This window comes from Plasmodium coatneyi, chromosome 1 (assembly GCF_001680005.1).
Source record: "Plasmodium coatneyi strain Hackeri chromosome 1, complete sequence".
Classification (NCBI taxonomy): Eukaryota; Apicomplexa; class Aconoidasida; order Haemosporida; family Plasmodiidae; genus Plasmodium; species Plasmodium coatneyi.
This window is the reverse complement of record NC_033556.1, coordinates 258,183-274,795: the sequence shown is the minus strand read 5'-3', so window position 1 is coordinate 274,795 and position 16,613 is coordinate 258,183. Positions and strand designations below refer to the sequence as shown.

Below are 16,613 nucleotides of genomic sequence, written 5' to 3'. Positions count from 1 at the left end.
TCCATTATGCGAGAAGTTATTTAAGTAACATCGCGCGGGGATTACAGATGGCGTGATTGTATTTAATCGGTAGAGAAGAACTAGGGTGCCTCTTCTTCTTTTTCCCCATGTATCGCCACACTGGTGGGATTACCAATACCCCATGTGTGTATTTCCTGCTGTACTATATAATGCCAATTTTGGGGCGGAGAAAAAATGATGAGGGGTCCCAATATTCGCTGCCTGGGGAAGGGGCACGCCGTTTACAGAATATTCAAGGGCATGTTAATCGGCAAGAGCAGGAACAGCACTGCTGCCGCTGGGGGGGAACTCCAAATACAGGGACAATCGAGTGAGCGTACTGAAAAGAGGGATGACCACAATGAAGACAGACGGGATGATCCGAGGGGGAAGGACCAAAAGGAGAGTCGCACACATATCAGCAGAACAGACATGAAAGGGGTGAACTTTAAGGAGGGGCTCCAAAACGCAAGCTTCCTCGAATTTAATTTCAAAACGGACGTGTATTTGAAGCTGAACGAAATGAAGATTTTTACCCCCACGCAAATTCAGAGGAACGTAATACCGTTGCTGCTACAGGGAAGGGGGGACTCAACGGAGGGACGTGCGGAAGTGGCCACGTCTGGTGCGAAGGCAGATGTGTGTAGAGAAATATTGAAAAGTAGAAGTTGCATTAATGGTTACTTGAAGGAGAGTTTTAACATGAGGGGGGATTTTTACGATGTCGGGAAGTACCAATCATGTGATGGGGGGAAGTCCTTTGGGAGAGGCCAAACTCCTGGTAGGCATGCCGATCGGAGCAGCTGCCGAACGGCCGTGCCGTCACACGATGGGGAAGCCACTCCATGTGGAGAGAAAACCAAATGCTTCAACGATGTGTATGTTATCGTGAGTCCAGATAACACGGGGAAGACACTGAGCTATTTCCTTCCAATATTAAACAACTTTTACATGAACAATGAGAAAATTATGAAAAGCCTATCAAAATTTTACCACTTTTTAAATAAATATAATTACAAAAAATTTCGAAACAAACTGTTTCGGAAGAAGGAAAAGTTAATATGTGCGAACAGGAGAATGGACAATTTCTTTTTTCATGTAGCCTATGAAAAGCACAAAGTACGAAACAGGTACATATACATACGTAAATACAAAAATTACAACGTCAGCAGGAGCTACGTAAGGAATAAGAAGAACAATGAACTGAACTGTTTGAGGCATAAAAAAAATGTCTTCTTTCCCTATGCAGTTATTTTAACAAACACGAGGGAAGCTGCGTTCGAACTTTTCTCCTTTTTAAAAAATTTTGACGTAAATATTGAGTTGCTGGCGGGGGGATATTCGTACAAAAGGAAGTCTGTTAAAAAGTTTCACGTGGAGATGCTATCTCAGGCAGGTGATGCGGGGGCTCCAAGAATGGACTACGCAGACGAATGGTACAACTCGCATGATGAGGATCACTTTGGGGGGTACCCAAATGTGCGTAGCGAGTTCATCAAAACGAACAATTTTTTAAAAAGAATTAGTAAAAATGTGAAGCGAAGCGCCAAGGCAATAAATTACAATATCGACATTTTGGTTGGGACACCCGATAAAATTTTCGAAAAAATAGACAACTCCAAAAATAAGCATTTGTACAATTTTAAGTTTTTAAAGTACGTAGTCGTGGAGCAGGCAGAAACGCTGTGCAATGCATTCAACGAAGGGAAGCTGCAGCTTGTGCTTAACCATATAAGGAATTACACTAACATGTATTATTTTAGGGGGGGTGTCTCGGTTGAGGGGCCTCATGCGGGGAGCAACCCCAGTGATGTTCTCAGAGATGATCGCTCTGGTGATCCTCATGAGGATGTGCGTGATGGACAAAAGAAGGGATTCGACTTGGAGAACGAAGAAGCGCGTCGGAGTACACGACGGAGGGGACGCAGAAGCAGTCTAATCCAGCAGAAAATAACTGACATGACGCAGGAAGAGGAAAATGATGAGGTGAGTCCAGATAGGTGTGAAGAAGGTGACGTGGGGCAGGAGACCGACGACGGAAGTTACAGTCGGGGTGCCCCCAAATCGTGTGATGGGAAAGAAAAGACAGGCGAATCATGCGTAAGAAACAGTACCAATGGGGAGAGCCCCCCCGAAGAGGGCACCCCTCGCAGCACCAAAAGGAAAAACACAGAGCACGACAAACGCAACGAACCCAACGAACGTGCGGAAGTTATACGACTGATCAACAGCGGAGGAGCCGAAAACGAAAAGAACACCCTGAGCTCGAACATCCCCATATCCATATTCGTGTCAGCAACGAAAACGTTTTGTATTAGCGAATTTCTCGCCAACAACGTGAGGAGCAAACATATCCAGGAGGTGATTCACCTGAAGAGCCACGATATCAGCTCCGAAATGAAACACATATTTATTAACAGCAAAAATAAGGAAAAAACTGCCCTCCTGTTGGAGCTTCTAAACAGCAAGGACGCGCAAAGTAGCGCCAGGATGAAGGGGTGTGTGCAGAGTAGGCATTTCCTCAGTAGACATGTAATTTTCTGTAACACGAGAAAAAGCGTGCAGAATGTTGCAGATTTACTGACGGAACTTAAGTACAAAGTGAGTTGTATTCACAACGAAATGAGTTACAAGGAAAGGAGCCAAAATTATCGAAATTTCAAAAAAAATAAAACGAACATTTTGGTATGCACAAATATACTGAGCAGGGGCATACAGTTTGAAAATTGCGACATAATAAACTACGACATTAGCAATAATATAAATGACTATATTTACAAGTCCAGCAAAGTGGCACACACCCATGGCAGTACCTTCTGCGGCGGAAGAAGCAATACGTTAACCTCCTTCTTTAGCAAAAAAAATACATCCCTAGTTAACGACATCATTGAAAAAACGGCTGACAAGAAACAAATAATTTTTCAAAACTTAAACAAAAAAGTAAGCAAAATGTTGAAGCTACAAAATATATACTACGATATTGTGAAGAAGAAGAAAAGGTATCAGAAAAAAGGAGGGCGAAAAGCTTTACACATTGCTCCAAGGAGAAATTGCCTAAGTAAAAAAAATAAAATATTATCCAAAAAGCTGTACTTTTATAATAAAATGAATATAGAGCGTAAGCGCTTAATAAAGAAGGGAATCCTCAAGGGTCATGAAAAGATCCCCAGATTTCCCAATAGAAAAGCGGAAATCTACGACAGCAATGAGTATAACTCTGTGCAGAGATTGGATGACGGCGCGCTGCAAATTTTAGCCAAGAAAAGAAAAACGAAAAAGAATAAAACGGAAGATGGGGCAAAATATGAGGAGGACACCATCGTTTTGGACAACATGCCTACTTATGAGGAGGAGGCGAAGACAAAGGAGAAGAAACACCAAAAGAAGACATACTTTTAGGAAGACTGTCCTTGTCAGAAGCAAATCGGGTTGCACATCGCACGGTGCGGAATCCCCTTCTTGGCCTTAAAATGGAACAGGAAGGGCATTTACTATATTTGCCTATTACGCCATCTGTGTGTAAGTAGCTGCAACGGGGTGGTTGCCGAACTGGACAAACAGACATGGCAGCACGGGACCGTTTCTCCCCAGCGTGGACATCAGTCTCTTCAACATTTGTGTCGATTGCCTGAGCGTATCGCACGTGAGGAGAAACACAAAACAGGGAGTACTTTTCTCCATTGTACTTATTTTTGTAGCTCTGCGTGGGAGTTTTTTTTTTTTTTCATTTTGTGTAACTTCACATGTGTACATGGTAAGTGGTACGCTGACGACGCGGTAACGCAACACACCATTTGAAGACGAACAAACACAATCGTAAAGTAAAATAAAATGTTTGTGTCACTTTACATCCGCATATGCTGTGTGCAGCTGTTCAACGGCAATGTGGTAAGGACCGTTCAATTCGAGAAAATGCTAGTCAGCCATGTCAGCTTTTTCTTCTTTTTGTTTTTTTTTTTACCCCCTAAGACTTCGTTTTAAAAAGTGAAAAAATTTGCGCCCCATAGGAGGTGCCAAGTGGGACAATTCCCCCAGCGGATGTAACGTTCGGGAATGAAGAAACATGTGCATGTATTTTTTTCCCCTTATGAATCGTCTAAGCAGTGCAAAGCGATTTCTTTCGTCAGTGATATACGCTTGCACAGGAAGGTGGACGCAGGACCATCACTTCGCGCAGCGAAAAATGGTCACTCTGACGATGGCGATGTTTTCGGCGATTATGACATTTGCGCCTTCCCCAAGGCGAAATAACAAAAGGTGATTATTTCGAGGGCATAAATCGCTACACAAAATGGTGCAATTTATTAAATGCCCTCTATGCCCTTCATATTTATCACAATTACTTTGTAATACGCGATTTCAACTTTGTGCATTTCGCACAAATCGCATTTCCTGTCCCTGTACGTCTTTGCTTATCTGTTCAAAAAGGAAAAATTACACATAAAGTTTAAAACACAGTTCGCAGCTTCGGTTGGACGATTTTTTTTTTTTTTTTTTTTCCTTTTTAACAAATTTTCTATTCCGAATAGACGAAAAAAAAAAAAATTTTTTTTAAATGCATGGGTAAAATATAATCATTCGGGAAAAATTACAGCAAAAGGGAAAGCATATAAAAGGTAAGCAGTACGCAAATGTTCATATATACGTTACATATACGTATGTATACCCAAATGTACAAGTTTTTTTTCGTAATTTTTTAATTCTTTTTAAGATACTGCGAAATTTTCCTTGTTGTTCCTGCTAACCCGCCTTTTATGAAACTTACCCACTCGCCTCTGCGTTTTCTGAATGAGCGAACGCGCAAGCGGATGCGTACTATCGTATGAATATGCCCGTACATATACATACGAACATACTATGTACGACACACGACGTATGTGTGTTTTGAAAGTTTATGCATTTCCCCCCCCCTTGTTTCTGTTTTATGTGGTGCGCCGCGGAGCGTGTAAAAGGCCACAAACGTTCGCAACTGTGGACGTGTTCATGTGCGTGAAATTCATCTCTCCCCCCTTGCATTCGCACGTACAACGAGGGCATCTCGCTTTTCCATCATCCTGCACGCAGGTTGCATCCAGGCAAGTGAGGTGATCGAGTTGAGAGGCACGAAGTGTTTTTTCGCGCAAATGTGCATTAATGACTACAGTGTGTGTGACCCCTTCGCGCTTACAGCAGGGAAGTTTACTTTAATAAGTGCATAGTGCACGTATCATGCCCCAAACACAACAACCAGTAGAAGCAGCACCCCTCCGAGTGCGCGAACAAATGGTTGTACATCTTTCCGCACCGGCAAACGTGACATAACTACGCACTGTATGTTTATGTCCACCTTTAAAGGGTGTGAAATCATCCCGCAAAAAATTTTTGTTTTATGTTTTTATATGCCTCTTAAACCGTTACACATAATTTAGCTGAAAATTTTAGTCTCTATTTAGTGACAGCAGCTGAAGGACAAGCGAAATTGCTCCCCTTAAAATGACAAAAAAAAAAAAAAAAAAAAGTGAAACAAGAGATGATGAAGGAGCTCATTTAAAAAGATAACAAATGTGTCTTTTCCATTATTGAAGCGCATAGCAAACTCCTGCGCGATTAAGTACATCTTCACTTTCTCCCTGCGTAGTGGTGTGTGTTAGCATTGGAGTTGGTTCTTGTTTTATCGTGCCCATGCGCATGTCGTTACAAGTGCACATTAACATGTGAAGATCGATGCGCTCTTCGGTGGAACACCTCCCTATGGGCAACCACGCGTACAGATAAACTCTTCGTCCTTCTATCTAATGTGACAGAATCTGTTAATTTATCATTGCGTCGTGTTGAGGGGGTGAACGTGTTCCAGTTTTTGAGGGCCTTTTTTTTTTTTTTTTTTTTTTTTTCTGTACTTAGCTGTGCATTGTGCGTGTGGAAGGCGTGTCAATCCGTTGCGTGGTAACAAAGCTGGACAAGTGTACACACCGAATGGATGAATTTTGTGCAACAGACATATTTGTTCATGCTCGATTTGTTTTTGTTTTCGTCCCTCGAATTAATTTAACTTTGCCCCGTTGATTTCCCCGCGCGTTGTGATTAACTATTTGCACCCCACCCAAGCAGATGCTACACACCGTGTGCACGACGTAAGAATTTGTTTACCCCCCCATATCGGACGAACACATATATATATCCCCACGAAGCAACACTGATGAATGCATACAACACGGAAGGGAGATACTTGTTAATAATATACGAAAAGGTATTTAAAATAATCTACATAAAGAATTTAAAAGACAACAAAAATGAGAAAGTCAAGGTGCCATCTCTGTTCATTTTCCGCGATAGTGGAAAATGCACTGAAAAATTAATAGATAAGGATAAAATCAGGAAGAAGAGCAAAAAATTCGGAAGCGTCATAAGTGAGCTAATCATAGACAATATAATTGGTACGATCGAGGTTAAAGACGAATTATTTCTCTTCGTAGTGGATAAATGGAAACTCCTGTGCAAATTTTTTTACCTAAACAAATATAGGAGCATATATAAAATAGAGAAGGTGCATTACATCCCTTACAATATTAACATAGTTTCTTTGAATACCATTATTAGCAATGCGCTGAACGTCGATGATAATTCCAATAGTTACTTTATCAACCACCTGGTTAATCAGGAAGATATAGGCAAAGATTTTGAGGTCATAAATAACAGCAGTCAAAGTCACAGCACAAAGGTAGGGAAGTGCGTCAGGAATCCTAGTGACCACCGGAGTAGAAGCGGAAATCGCATAGACAATCATGGCGACAAGATACGCAGCATCCCGCAGAACGGGAACTGGAACGATCCCTCCTACGAGCCAGACAGCTCAGACAACGAAATTGAGAAGAACTACAAAATGGACGAAGAAAATATGTACGGCAAGCATTTTGCAAATAAAAGTAGCAAAATAAATGGAGATAGAACTACAAACACATGGAACAAATATGGAGGTGAATTCGAAATGGAGGTCGAACCCATGAATCATAGAACCCACACAAGTGACAACTATAACAAGAAAGAGGAGAAAAATAAAAAAATACTCAATTTTAATACTGCGAAAAGGTGGCTGACCAACCAGTTCAATCATAAAAATATTTTGAACATCATTTCGGACATAACGAATTATGACGGTCGTGGTGGTGGTGCGGGTGCTGATGTTGGTGGCAGCACCATCGGACCTGCTAGTAGCAGCCACACCCGCAGGGGAATGCAACGAAACGAGGAAGAAATGATGAACACGAATTCGTCCACCCTGGATGACAACGAATTTATGATGCAAGTGCTGAACGATAAGGAAAAGTGCGCTCGTCGGGAAAATGTGAGCATGTCGAACAGGATAACCAATAGTGAACATAACTCCAGAGGTCTAACCGCGGGGGGAAAGGAAAATGGCACCACTATCTACGGTGCGAATAGTAATGACGGCAACGTAACTTACGGTAGGAGTGACCAGCAAAGTGTGAGGACAGAACCACACGCCTCTTATACAAATAAGGAAGGTGCTCAGACAAAAGAACCCATTAACACTCCAAGGATAAATATTAACTTGATTGACGATTTGTTTACGGATAGGAAGGAGGACAGTGAGGTATTGACAGTTGGTGGAGACCAAATGGTTGGACAAGCAAACCAGTTAAACCACTTACTGAGTGATTGTCCGAAGGAGTCATATCAAATTGGAGCAAAGAATAACCACAATAATTTTCTAAACTGTGGGGAGAATGAGAAGAAGTCTAGTTTGTACCCCCCTGGAGGAAGCCTCCCCAGTGACAAAGGTAACATACTAGGCACAGAAACAGCCGTTGGGGAGGCACCCACCAACCAGAATAACGATAGTTACTACCAAAATTTGATGTGCATTTATAATGAGGAAAAGAAGGGAGCAGTCAGATCAAGGAATGAAAGCGGTAGTGGTAAAGTTGAGGGGGGACACAACTCGTTAGGGAATCCTCCAAAAAATGCAGCAACAGAAAGCAAGGGGGATTTGAAGGACCTCATTAACAACTCCTACTTCAACGTAAGGAACAACCTTGTTGTGATGGAAAATAGCGAAAATAGTGAGAAGAGGAACTCCTACCCGCTCGGTTTTAAAAACGCAAATGACCAAAGTATCAAGACAGATGAAAAAAAAATGAATATAAAAATGGACATGCACAAAATGTTAAAAATGATACAAAAAATTTTGACAATTCATATGTACTACTCGTACGATTATGATTTAACGCAGTGCATTCAGAAGAAAACGAAAAAGAAAATCGAAGAGGTAGATGTAGAACCCATGTTTTCTTCATCATCCGCTAATAGAAAAAGGTCCTTCCTAAATGTGAGCGAAAAAAATTTCATGTGGAATTACCAAATGATTAAAAAGGTAAAGTGTAAATGCAAAATTGATGATAATTGGTTTTGCTCAGTAATTCAGGGCTACATTTCTTACACCTCTATTGAGATCAATAGAAGGTGTTTAGAGCTTCTTCTCATTAGTCGTCGTTCTTCCGTTTTGGGTGGGACGAGATTTAATAAGAGGGGCATCAATGATGATGGGTATGTGGCTAACTATGTAGAGACGGAGCAAATTGTAAGAATCAACAATAGGAACGTTACCTATTTGAATCGGTTTGACAAGGCTAACATGGCTGTAGATAATGTGAAGAAACAGAAAGGGGGTGAGGCAAGAGGCTCATCCGGTGGTACCGATTTTGGAACCCCAAATAAGGGTGAAGTGAGCAATTCGGGGGACGCACAAAATAACACCGTGGGAGGTGTAGCTCCCCCAAAGGTGGTGCCTCCTACAGCCAGTGTACCAACTAGTGGTGGAAATAATACGCATGAGGGGGAATCGGATCCGTTGGGCAAAATGTCCTCTCCGGTGGGAGAAGGGAAGGCACCCCGTGGGGAAGGCACTGCCGAGGCGAATATTAATAATGAAACAGTTGCCACCGGGGAGAGCGCCGGACCAACACAGGCATGCATCAATAGTGACAGCAACTTCGAGAACAGAATAATCTCCCTAGTCCAAATAAGAGGGTCGATCCCCCTCTTCTGGAAGCAACATTCCATGTCATCCCACGTAAACATACAGCGGTCTTCACTGCTAAGTATAAAGGCCTTCAAGGAGCACAATAAAAAGTTGATCACAAATTATGGCAACAATATTTACTACATAAATCTCCTCAGCCAAAGCAAAAACAACGAGAAAAAATTGACAAAAAAAATGATAGAGCTGATTAACTATATAAAGAAGGACAAGCATTATAAGGAGAAAAATTTTATTAACTACATCGAGTATGATTTTCACATTTCCGTAAAGAACAAAAGCTTCGAAGATGCCATGAACGATTTTATTAATAAGGTTTTACTGAGGGAGATAAAGAATGTGTCTTTTTTTATGGAAACATCGAAGAGTGTAAACCAGGATGGCGCCAATACAAACAGTAGTAGTAACAACAATGTCGAACAAGACCACCCGTGCGTTTTTCAAAACGGAGTGTTTAGAACGAATTGTCTGGATTGCCTAGACAGGACCAACGTCTTCCAGTACTACTACACGCTATTCTTCATGCTGTATGTATTGCATGTGTCAAAAAATGACATTTTCCTAAAACCAGTGAAGAAATCACACCTGTGTTTTTACAAGAATTTTAATACACTGTTTAATAGCAAGAGCGTGACGATAGTAACTACCCTCCCGACGGATAGCTACCTGGTGGAGCTTTCTGAGAAATCTGGCATAAACAGAAATTACGATTACAGCAAAGGCAGCAGCAACAGTAGCTGCAGTTTGTTTGAGGATTACTGCTATGTGAACGAGGGGGGAGGAGCCCCCCAGAATGATGAAGGCGGGAACGGTGTGAGTAGCGTAAACAATACGAGCACCCCGAACAATATGAGCAGCGTTAATAATGAGAGCGGCATCAACAATGGGAGCAGCGTTAAAAATGGGGAAAACAACCTCCATAACGGTAGCAGCCAACACAGCGGCGGCGGCAAGAGGGAATGCCTCAAGAGCGAAATCATGAACAGAATGGAAAAGGAGGAAAAGAAGCATAGAATGTCCTACAGCAATTATGAAAAGGAAGACGAAAGGAAATTTAACAATCGACAGGAACAACCTGAAGAATATGTACACATTTTAAAACATTTTTTTAAAAAAATGTGGGTAGAAAATGGAGACATTATTAGTACCCATTATACGGGTACAGGCAGCGTCTTCTCTTCGCAGATAAATGTAGGAAGGTCTTCCCTAAGCACAAACATTGATCATGCGATAAAATCGATTGAGCGGTTCTATCAAAATAACTTTGAGGATAATTTCAGGCAGGAGTGCATCGATATTATTCTATGCACAGGGAAGTATAGCAAAAGCAAGAGAAGAAATTTCATCGGGGCCGATTTTAACTATTTTTTAAATTACGGCAATTTTATGAATAAGGAGGGCTTCCTCGGTTTAAGGGGCAGGAATATGGGTCTCTCGATTCCGTACCTACCGCATGGAAGGAATGCGCAGTTGAGGAATGGGCAGTTGGGCAGTGTGCATCCGGTTGAGGGGCAGATAGAAGCCGAACGGGGTACCTCCAAGGAGAATCACCCCCAGGGAAGAAGCCAACTTAAGCCAAACCAGTACAACACCAATAGCAGTGATTCAAGTGATAATGGCGTTGAAAATAGTAGTAGCCTTCTCCAAGAGGAGCAAGACGAAGAGGAAGGGCACCTAACCCGGGGGAGAAGCGAGGAGGGACGAATTGTATGGCCCAGCAAAAATGCAGGAAGGAAGAAGCTGGAAGGAAGAAATGCTAAGGAGAAGCATTCCCTGGTAGATTATCCTCTCAGCAAAGGCGTAATTTATGAGGATCAAAAAGGGAAGGACGATGAGGAGGATTCGGAAGAGCACGAAGATCACGCATACCAATCGTCTCACACGAAGGAGCCACGTAAAACACTAAAATCGATGAAACGGGCAAAGATGAAGAAGACGAAGAAGGTGCACCTGGCGGAGAGCGAAAGCAAGGAGGTTGCCCACTCGAAGAGGGAGAAAGCCTACGGGAAATCCACTTCCATGAGTGATATGTATTCTCGAACAAATGTGAACAATGACAGTAGTGCTGACAACACACTAAACAGCAACAGTAGCAGTTGCAGCAGTGGCAGCCGAAGCGAAAGTAGCAACTTAGACAGTAACTTGCAGAAAAAGAGGAAGAAGAAAAAAAAACGAAAAAACGTAAACAAAAAGGGCAAGGAAAAAAAGAATAAAAGCGATCTAGTCTATATGAAAAATGTGTATAAGAAAAAAAACTATATTTACAACTTGAGGAATAGGAACAAGTACAGCGATTATCTAAGCCACGATCTTATAAACCATTACTACATGGATTTTGATGAATCCAAAATGGGCAGTTCTCATAGGAAGAAAAAAATGCCCAATAATGATTATGAGGAGAAAATTGTAAAACTGTGGGCAGGCACATGGAACTTATGTGGAAATGACTTGTACGAATTGAATGACATTTCTTCCTGGCTGAATCAGATCAACGAGTGCATTGACATGTATGTGTTTTGTTTCCAGGAGGTGGTGGAGTTAACGGGATTTAGAATTTTGATGAACATGAAAGACAAGTTTAAGGAGAAGAAAATCGAGCAGAAAATTACACAGTCTTTGGCAGAGATGTCCCAGAGGCAGAAGGAAATGTATATTAGGAGTAAAATCGGCACGATTAACGGTGAGAACAAGCACTCCGTCGACACGCCACACAGTACTTATGATAAGGATGTTGGAATAAAGAGCGACGGAATGAATAAGGAAGATTACTACGAAAAATGTTTGAAGTCTTTTAACGAGTCCTACATGTGCGAGGGCGCACCCTCCGTGGGGAACGCTACGAACACAGTCAGTGCTGTCAATGCTTCTAATACTTTGAACGCTGGGAGCTCGACCCAAAAGGGAGAGAGGCGAAGTTTTGATCAAAATGGTGTCCTTGACATTTCGAAGAGTTGCTTCCTGAACAATTACTTTAACAACTTGGAGGAGGATCAGGAACAGGTTCACCCTCGTTTCTCTACTGCGTCGGCGTCGCCTAGCGCCCAAGACGAACAGAGCAACTTGCTCAATGTGAACGTGCCGAACATCAACATGATGACCCAGGAGGACCCCTTCAGTGGGAGCCCCCCCTCGAATACGCAGCAAAGAAAGCAAAGTAGCAATTTACTAAATGTTTTCGATGATCGGGATAACAATGGCGGTAACCTGCTAGGGGAGAACATCATAAAAAGCAATGACACAAATATCAGCTCGAATATAAATGAGCTTTTTGACGGTAGCCCTGTGAGTAGTTTCAATAGGGAGGCAGACAATGGCGTGTATAGCAGCAGAGACGTCTTCAACTTGGTCGATCATGCACACGGTGTAAGTAATCACGTGGGGGAAGCAGGCGGCTGCAATTCGAACGATTTCAGTGTGCATAATAAAGGACACAGTGAAGAGGATAAACAGAGTCACATGAATCAGAGGGGGGAGAAACTCAACCATGGTGATATGTGTGGCCAATCTCAAAATAGGAAGAGAGCAGAGACGAATAGCGTTCACCTTTCGAGCATGCAAGATGTTTTTCAAGAGAGCAAAAATAGAAGCTCTGTTAATTTGATACAACTTGGAGGAGACGACATGGGTGGTAGTGCTACATTAAAGAATTCTGCCAAAACGCACAGCCACGTGGAAGGAAGGAACACGCAGAGGAGTGGTGCTTCAGATGATTATCCTAGCAATGATTGTAAGCATTTGGGAGAACAAATGCCCTTCCAAAGTAACGACGTTTTTCTGAAGAACGAATCAAATAAGTACTTTTTAAATTTGAAAAAATTTAAATATGTGAAGCTGAAGTCTGTATCCATGATAGGACTCTTCATCATCATTTTTATTGACGAGGGGTTAGTGGACTACATAAGAGAAATAGATGTGTGCAAAGTGAAGGTTGGCATGAAGGGCAATACGGGTAACAAGGGAAGCGTGTCGATAAAATTTCGGCTGGGATTTAACTCCTTCTGTTTTAATAACATCCACTTGGCATCAGGCCAAACGAATATCTTCGAAAGGAATAATCAAATGCAAAGCATTCTTAGCAACAGCTTCCAGAATCAGGAGATGAATAACCTCTTCAACTTCGACTATTTCTTTGCCTGTGGGGACTTCAATTTTAGGATCAATAAAAGTCATGAGGAGGTTTTCAAATCCATTGCCAATAAGAATGCCAACCAGTTGCTGAACTATGATCAGTTCATTTATAATAAGCTTTACAACATTTTGCCTTTTTGCCTTTTCTATGAGCACCCCATCATGTTCAACCCCACATACAAGTATAAGAAGAACTCCAACATGTACGACGTGCGCCGGACCCCCGCCTGGTAGGTTGCAACACATAGCTGCAGTGCGTACTTATGTAGGCGCGAGTTCCTGTGTCCTTCTTTATTTTATGCATGTACTGGTGTGCATGTTGCTGCACGTGGCACACGCTACATTTTTTCGCGTTTTTCCCTCCCCCGAAGGTGCGATCGGATACTGGTGAGCGGGAAGCTAATACACCTGTCTGAGCTGGAAAAGAAGCGCAAGGAGTACATGGCACAGGAGTTCCAACAGGAGAAGGACGACGTGAACAACAGTAAGACCGACCAGATGAAGCACACCGAAGCGGAAAAACAACTCACTAGCAACAATCCTGAGAATGATGACCTGAACGATTTTTACTATAACGATAGAATATATTTTAATTACTTAAATTACAAGACGCACAACAATTTCTTCTCAAGTGACCACAAACCGGTGAGTGCAATTATAGAGCTAAAAGTTTTTTTCGACAAAAAGGACATCGAATATAAACTTTATAACTCATACAGTATGAAAACGAATGATGACTACAACAGTTTTGTAAAAAATTCGAGCAACACAAGCAACAGTAGTAACAATAAGAACAGCAATTTGCTGGACTATTTTTTTCCCAATAATTATGGCCTAAGCAAATACACGGCCTACCCCATCTCGCAAATTTTAAATTACTCAAATAATTTAAATAGCAAGTTTAAAAATGAAATGAATGACCATACGTTTCATGAGGATGCGATGAAGAATGTGGATCGACTGGACGATTTTTCCTGCGCCAAGTGATGCAGAGGCATAGCTTCTCAAAATTTTGAACGAGAGGAAGTAAAAAATGGGGACATTAGCGATGTGCCGTTTGAGCATTGCTATTTGAACATTACTATTTGTTATTTGCGTGTAACAGCCTGTCCTCCTGAACGTGCAAATGTTTACCTACCTACAGCATACACATGTGTTTGGGCATACATTTACGTGTTAACAATGGGGGGACGGCAATCCAAGCAAGGAAAAAAAATAACACTGATTTTGAAATGTGTAATGAAGGGGGGGATACACATGTGGGCGAGCATATGTACATTCTTACGCATGGGTGTGAAGTTAATTTGACTCCACCCATTCGTGTATTTTTTTTTTCCATGTTATTTTTTTATGTGTGTATTTTTTGTAGACTTTTTTGTTTTCCTTTTTTTTTCCAAATTTATATTTTTTTAAATTTTGTTTTTTTTTCCCCCCCTCCTCCTTGTTGAATGTTTTTACGCTGATACGACAATTTCATGTCTATTATGAGTAACATGTTAGGGTGAAATTTACTTTAATGTATACCTTTTGTTTATTTTTTTCATCCCCCTCCATCATATGTAGTCCATTTGTGAAGTGACGGCATTTAATTTTATCGAATACGAATTTGGAAAAGTGCCATCCTGTGTGCCATGTGTCTCATGGGTAGGTGTGTGGGGAACAAGTGGAGTGTACTAATCCGTGTCCTTCAGGTTTATGTCTACGTGTGGACATCTTGCCCCGTACGTACATGAACATAGAGGGAGTTATAAATTTATTTATCCATTTATAAATCCCCTTATGTATTAATTTTTTTTTTTTTTTTTTTTTTTTGTATGAATTCTTTGCGCCCAGATGGCAAAAAGAAAAAGGAGAAACAACGGGGAGTGATAAATAATTAACGCTTTTGAATCAGTCCACACTGGACGTATTGTTTTAGCGCGCCAATTTTTAACTTATAGAACTATGCTTTCCGGTTTTGAGAAGAGTTTCCATCTTCTACTTTTTTTTTGGAATTTGCACACCATTTTGAAACGTTTCTTAACGGAACGAATTGTTCAAATGAGGACAATAAAAAAAGGAGGAAGTTTTTTCTTCCTTTAAGAAGGGTAGATATGTCGATTGTCAAGGGGTCACCAGGGGGAATAGGAAGGGGCGAATGTGCACCTCGATATTTATAGAGGCATTTTTAACAAAGTTGTGTTGTCCGGTGCATACAACATGTGTGAGTATTCTCATTCATGGGGTAAAAAAAGGAGGGAGGCAACCTGCTCGTTTGCGTTGAATGGGATGAACAAATTGTTCATTCGTTTTAGAAGAGGCCCTGTGAAAAACACTTCAATGTAGGGATGTATATAGGGAGGAACAGGTTTCAATTGCACGCGGATCCATGAGGGGGGTGCTTTTTAAGGCAGGTTTAGGGGCTACCTTTTGATAAACGCATAAAATGAGTGCCCCCTGCTAAGATAAACACCTAGAAATATATATCCAGACGAGGGAATTAGAACCCTGTTTTTGTTCTCCAGTATGTCTTAAAATGAATGGCGCGTCAAAATGATGCGCTGCGGGGGGGAAAAAAAAGGGAAACGCGGTCCAGCAGAATGAAACCTAACAAACATAAGGAAGCGGATAATGAACGGAAAGAGCGTGGGAAATTTCAGAACGCCCGCCTTCTTCAAAAACGCGAGTGCAATTTTGAAAATCCTTGAATCCGCGCATCGGTGAAATAATGCATGTGTGTTGCGCGCGATGCGGATTTTCCCTTCCGAGTCGCACAAAACGCCCATGGCCTCTCATACGCCAGGAACACTTTCACGCGAAGAACGCTCCTTTTTTTTTTTTTTTTTTAACCCCCTTATGTCTATTTTTAGCGGAATAGTTACGTTTGCCTATTTGACGTTTCCCTGATCATTATCTTTTTACGAAAGAAATTTCCACGACGAAATGGTATCCGTATCGTGCAGTATATCGTGACTTATTTTTTTAAACCATTACGCGTTTGTTTAGCACGGCAAATTATGCCACACGCATTTTTTTTTTTTTTTTTTAAAGAGCAAACCAAGCCGCGCACAGGTAAAAAAAATGTGTCACATTTTTTCTCCTTTTATTCTCGCCAAAATACACATATGCCTGTCGAAGTAGCGCGCTTGGATGTTTATTTATCAAATGCGTGAGGCATATCTGGGTGGGAGTTCCTTCCCTTTCAAATGTGTTTAGCGGAAATTACTTGAGAGGGTTTTCCCAGAATACACACTTTGCGCGCGCGCACTGTAACTTTGGTAATTTTCCACAAGCCAGCGGGGGAGGGGGTGTCAGCTGTGCACACGTGCATATAAGTGTAAATATAAATGTGAACATAAATACATATATTAATATTTATATTTATATTGGTATATATAAATAGAGGTGCCCCCTTGTTGTGCCCACCCCCACCCACGATAGTTCCCCACTAACACATGAGAGCGCAAAA

At 41.5% G+C, this 16,613-nt stretch overlaps 2 protein-coding genes across 2 annotated transcripts; both read left to right on the top strand.

The window, feature by feature from the left end:
* Positions 1-195: 195 nt before the first annotated feature.
* Positions 196-3,399, top strand: PCOAH_00000490 (Uncharacterized protein; the record flags this gene model as incomplete). The annotated part of the gene is made up of 1 exon (XM_020056870.1): positions 196-3,399. One exon carries the CDS (start codon positions 196-198, stop codon positions 3,397-3,399), a length of 3,204 nt encoding a protein of 1,067 aa, XP_019912513.1.
* A 2,776-nt stretch (positions 3,400-6,175) lies between these two features.
* Positions 6,176-14,152, top strand: PCOAH_00000480 (Inositol phosphatase; the record flags this gene model as incomplete). The annotated part of the gene is made up of 2 exons (XM_020056869.1): positions 6,176-13,395; positions 13,537-14,152. The coding sequence occupies 2 exons, from the start codon at positions 6,176-6,178 to the stop codon at positions 14,150-14,152; spliced, it is 7,836 nt and encodes a 2,611-aa protein (XP_019912482.1).
* Between the last annotated feature and the right edge of the window lie 2,461 nt (positions 14,153-16,613).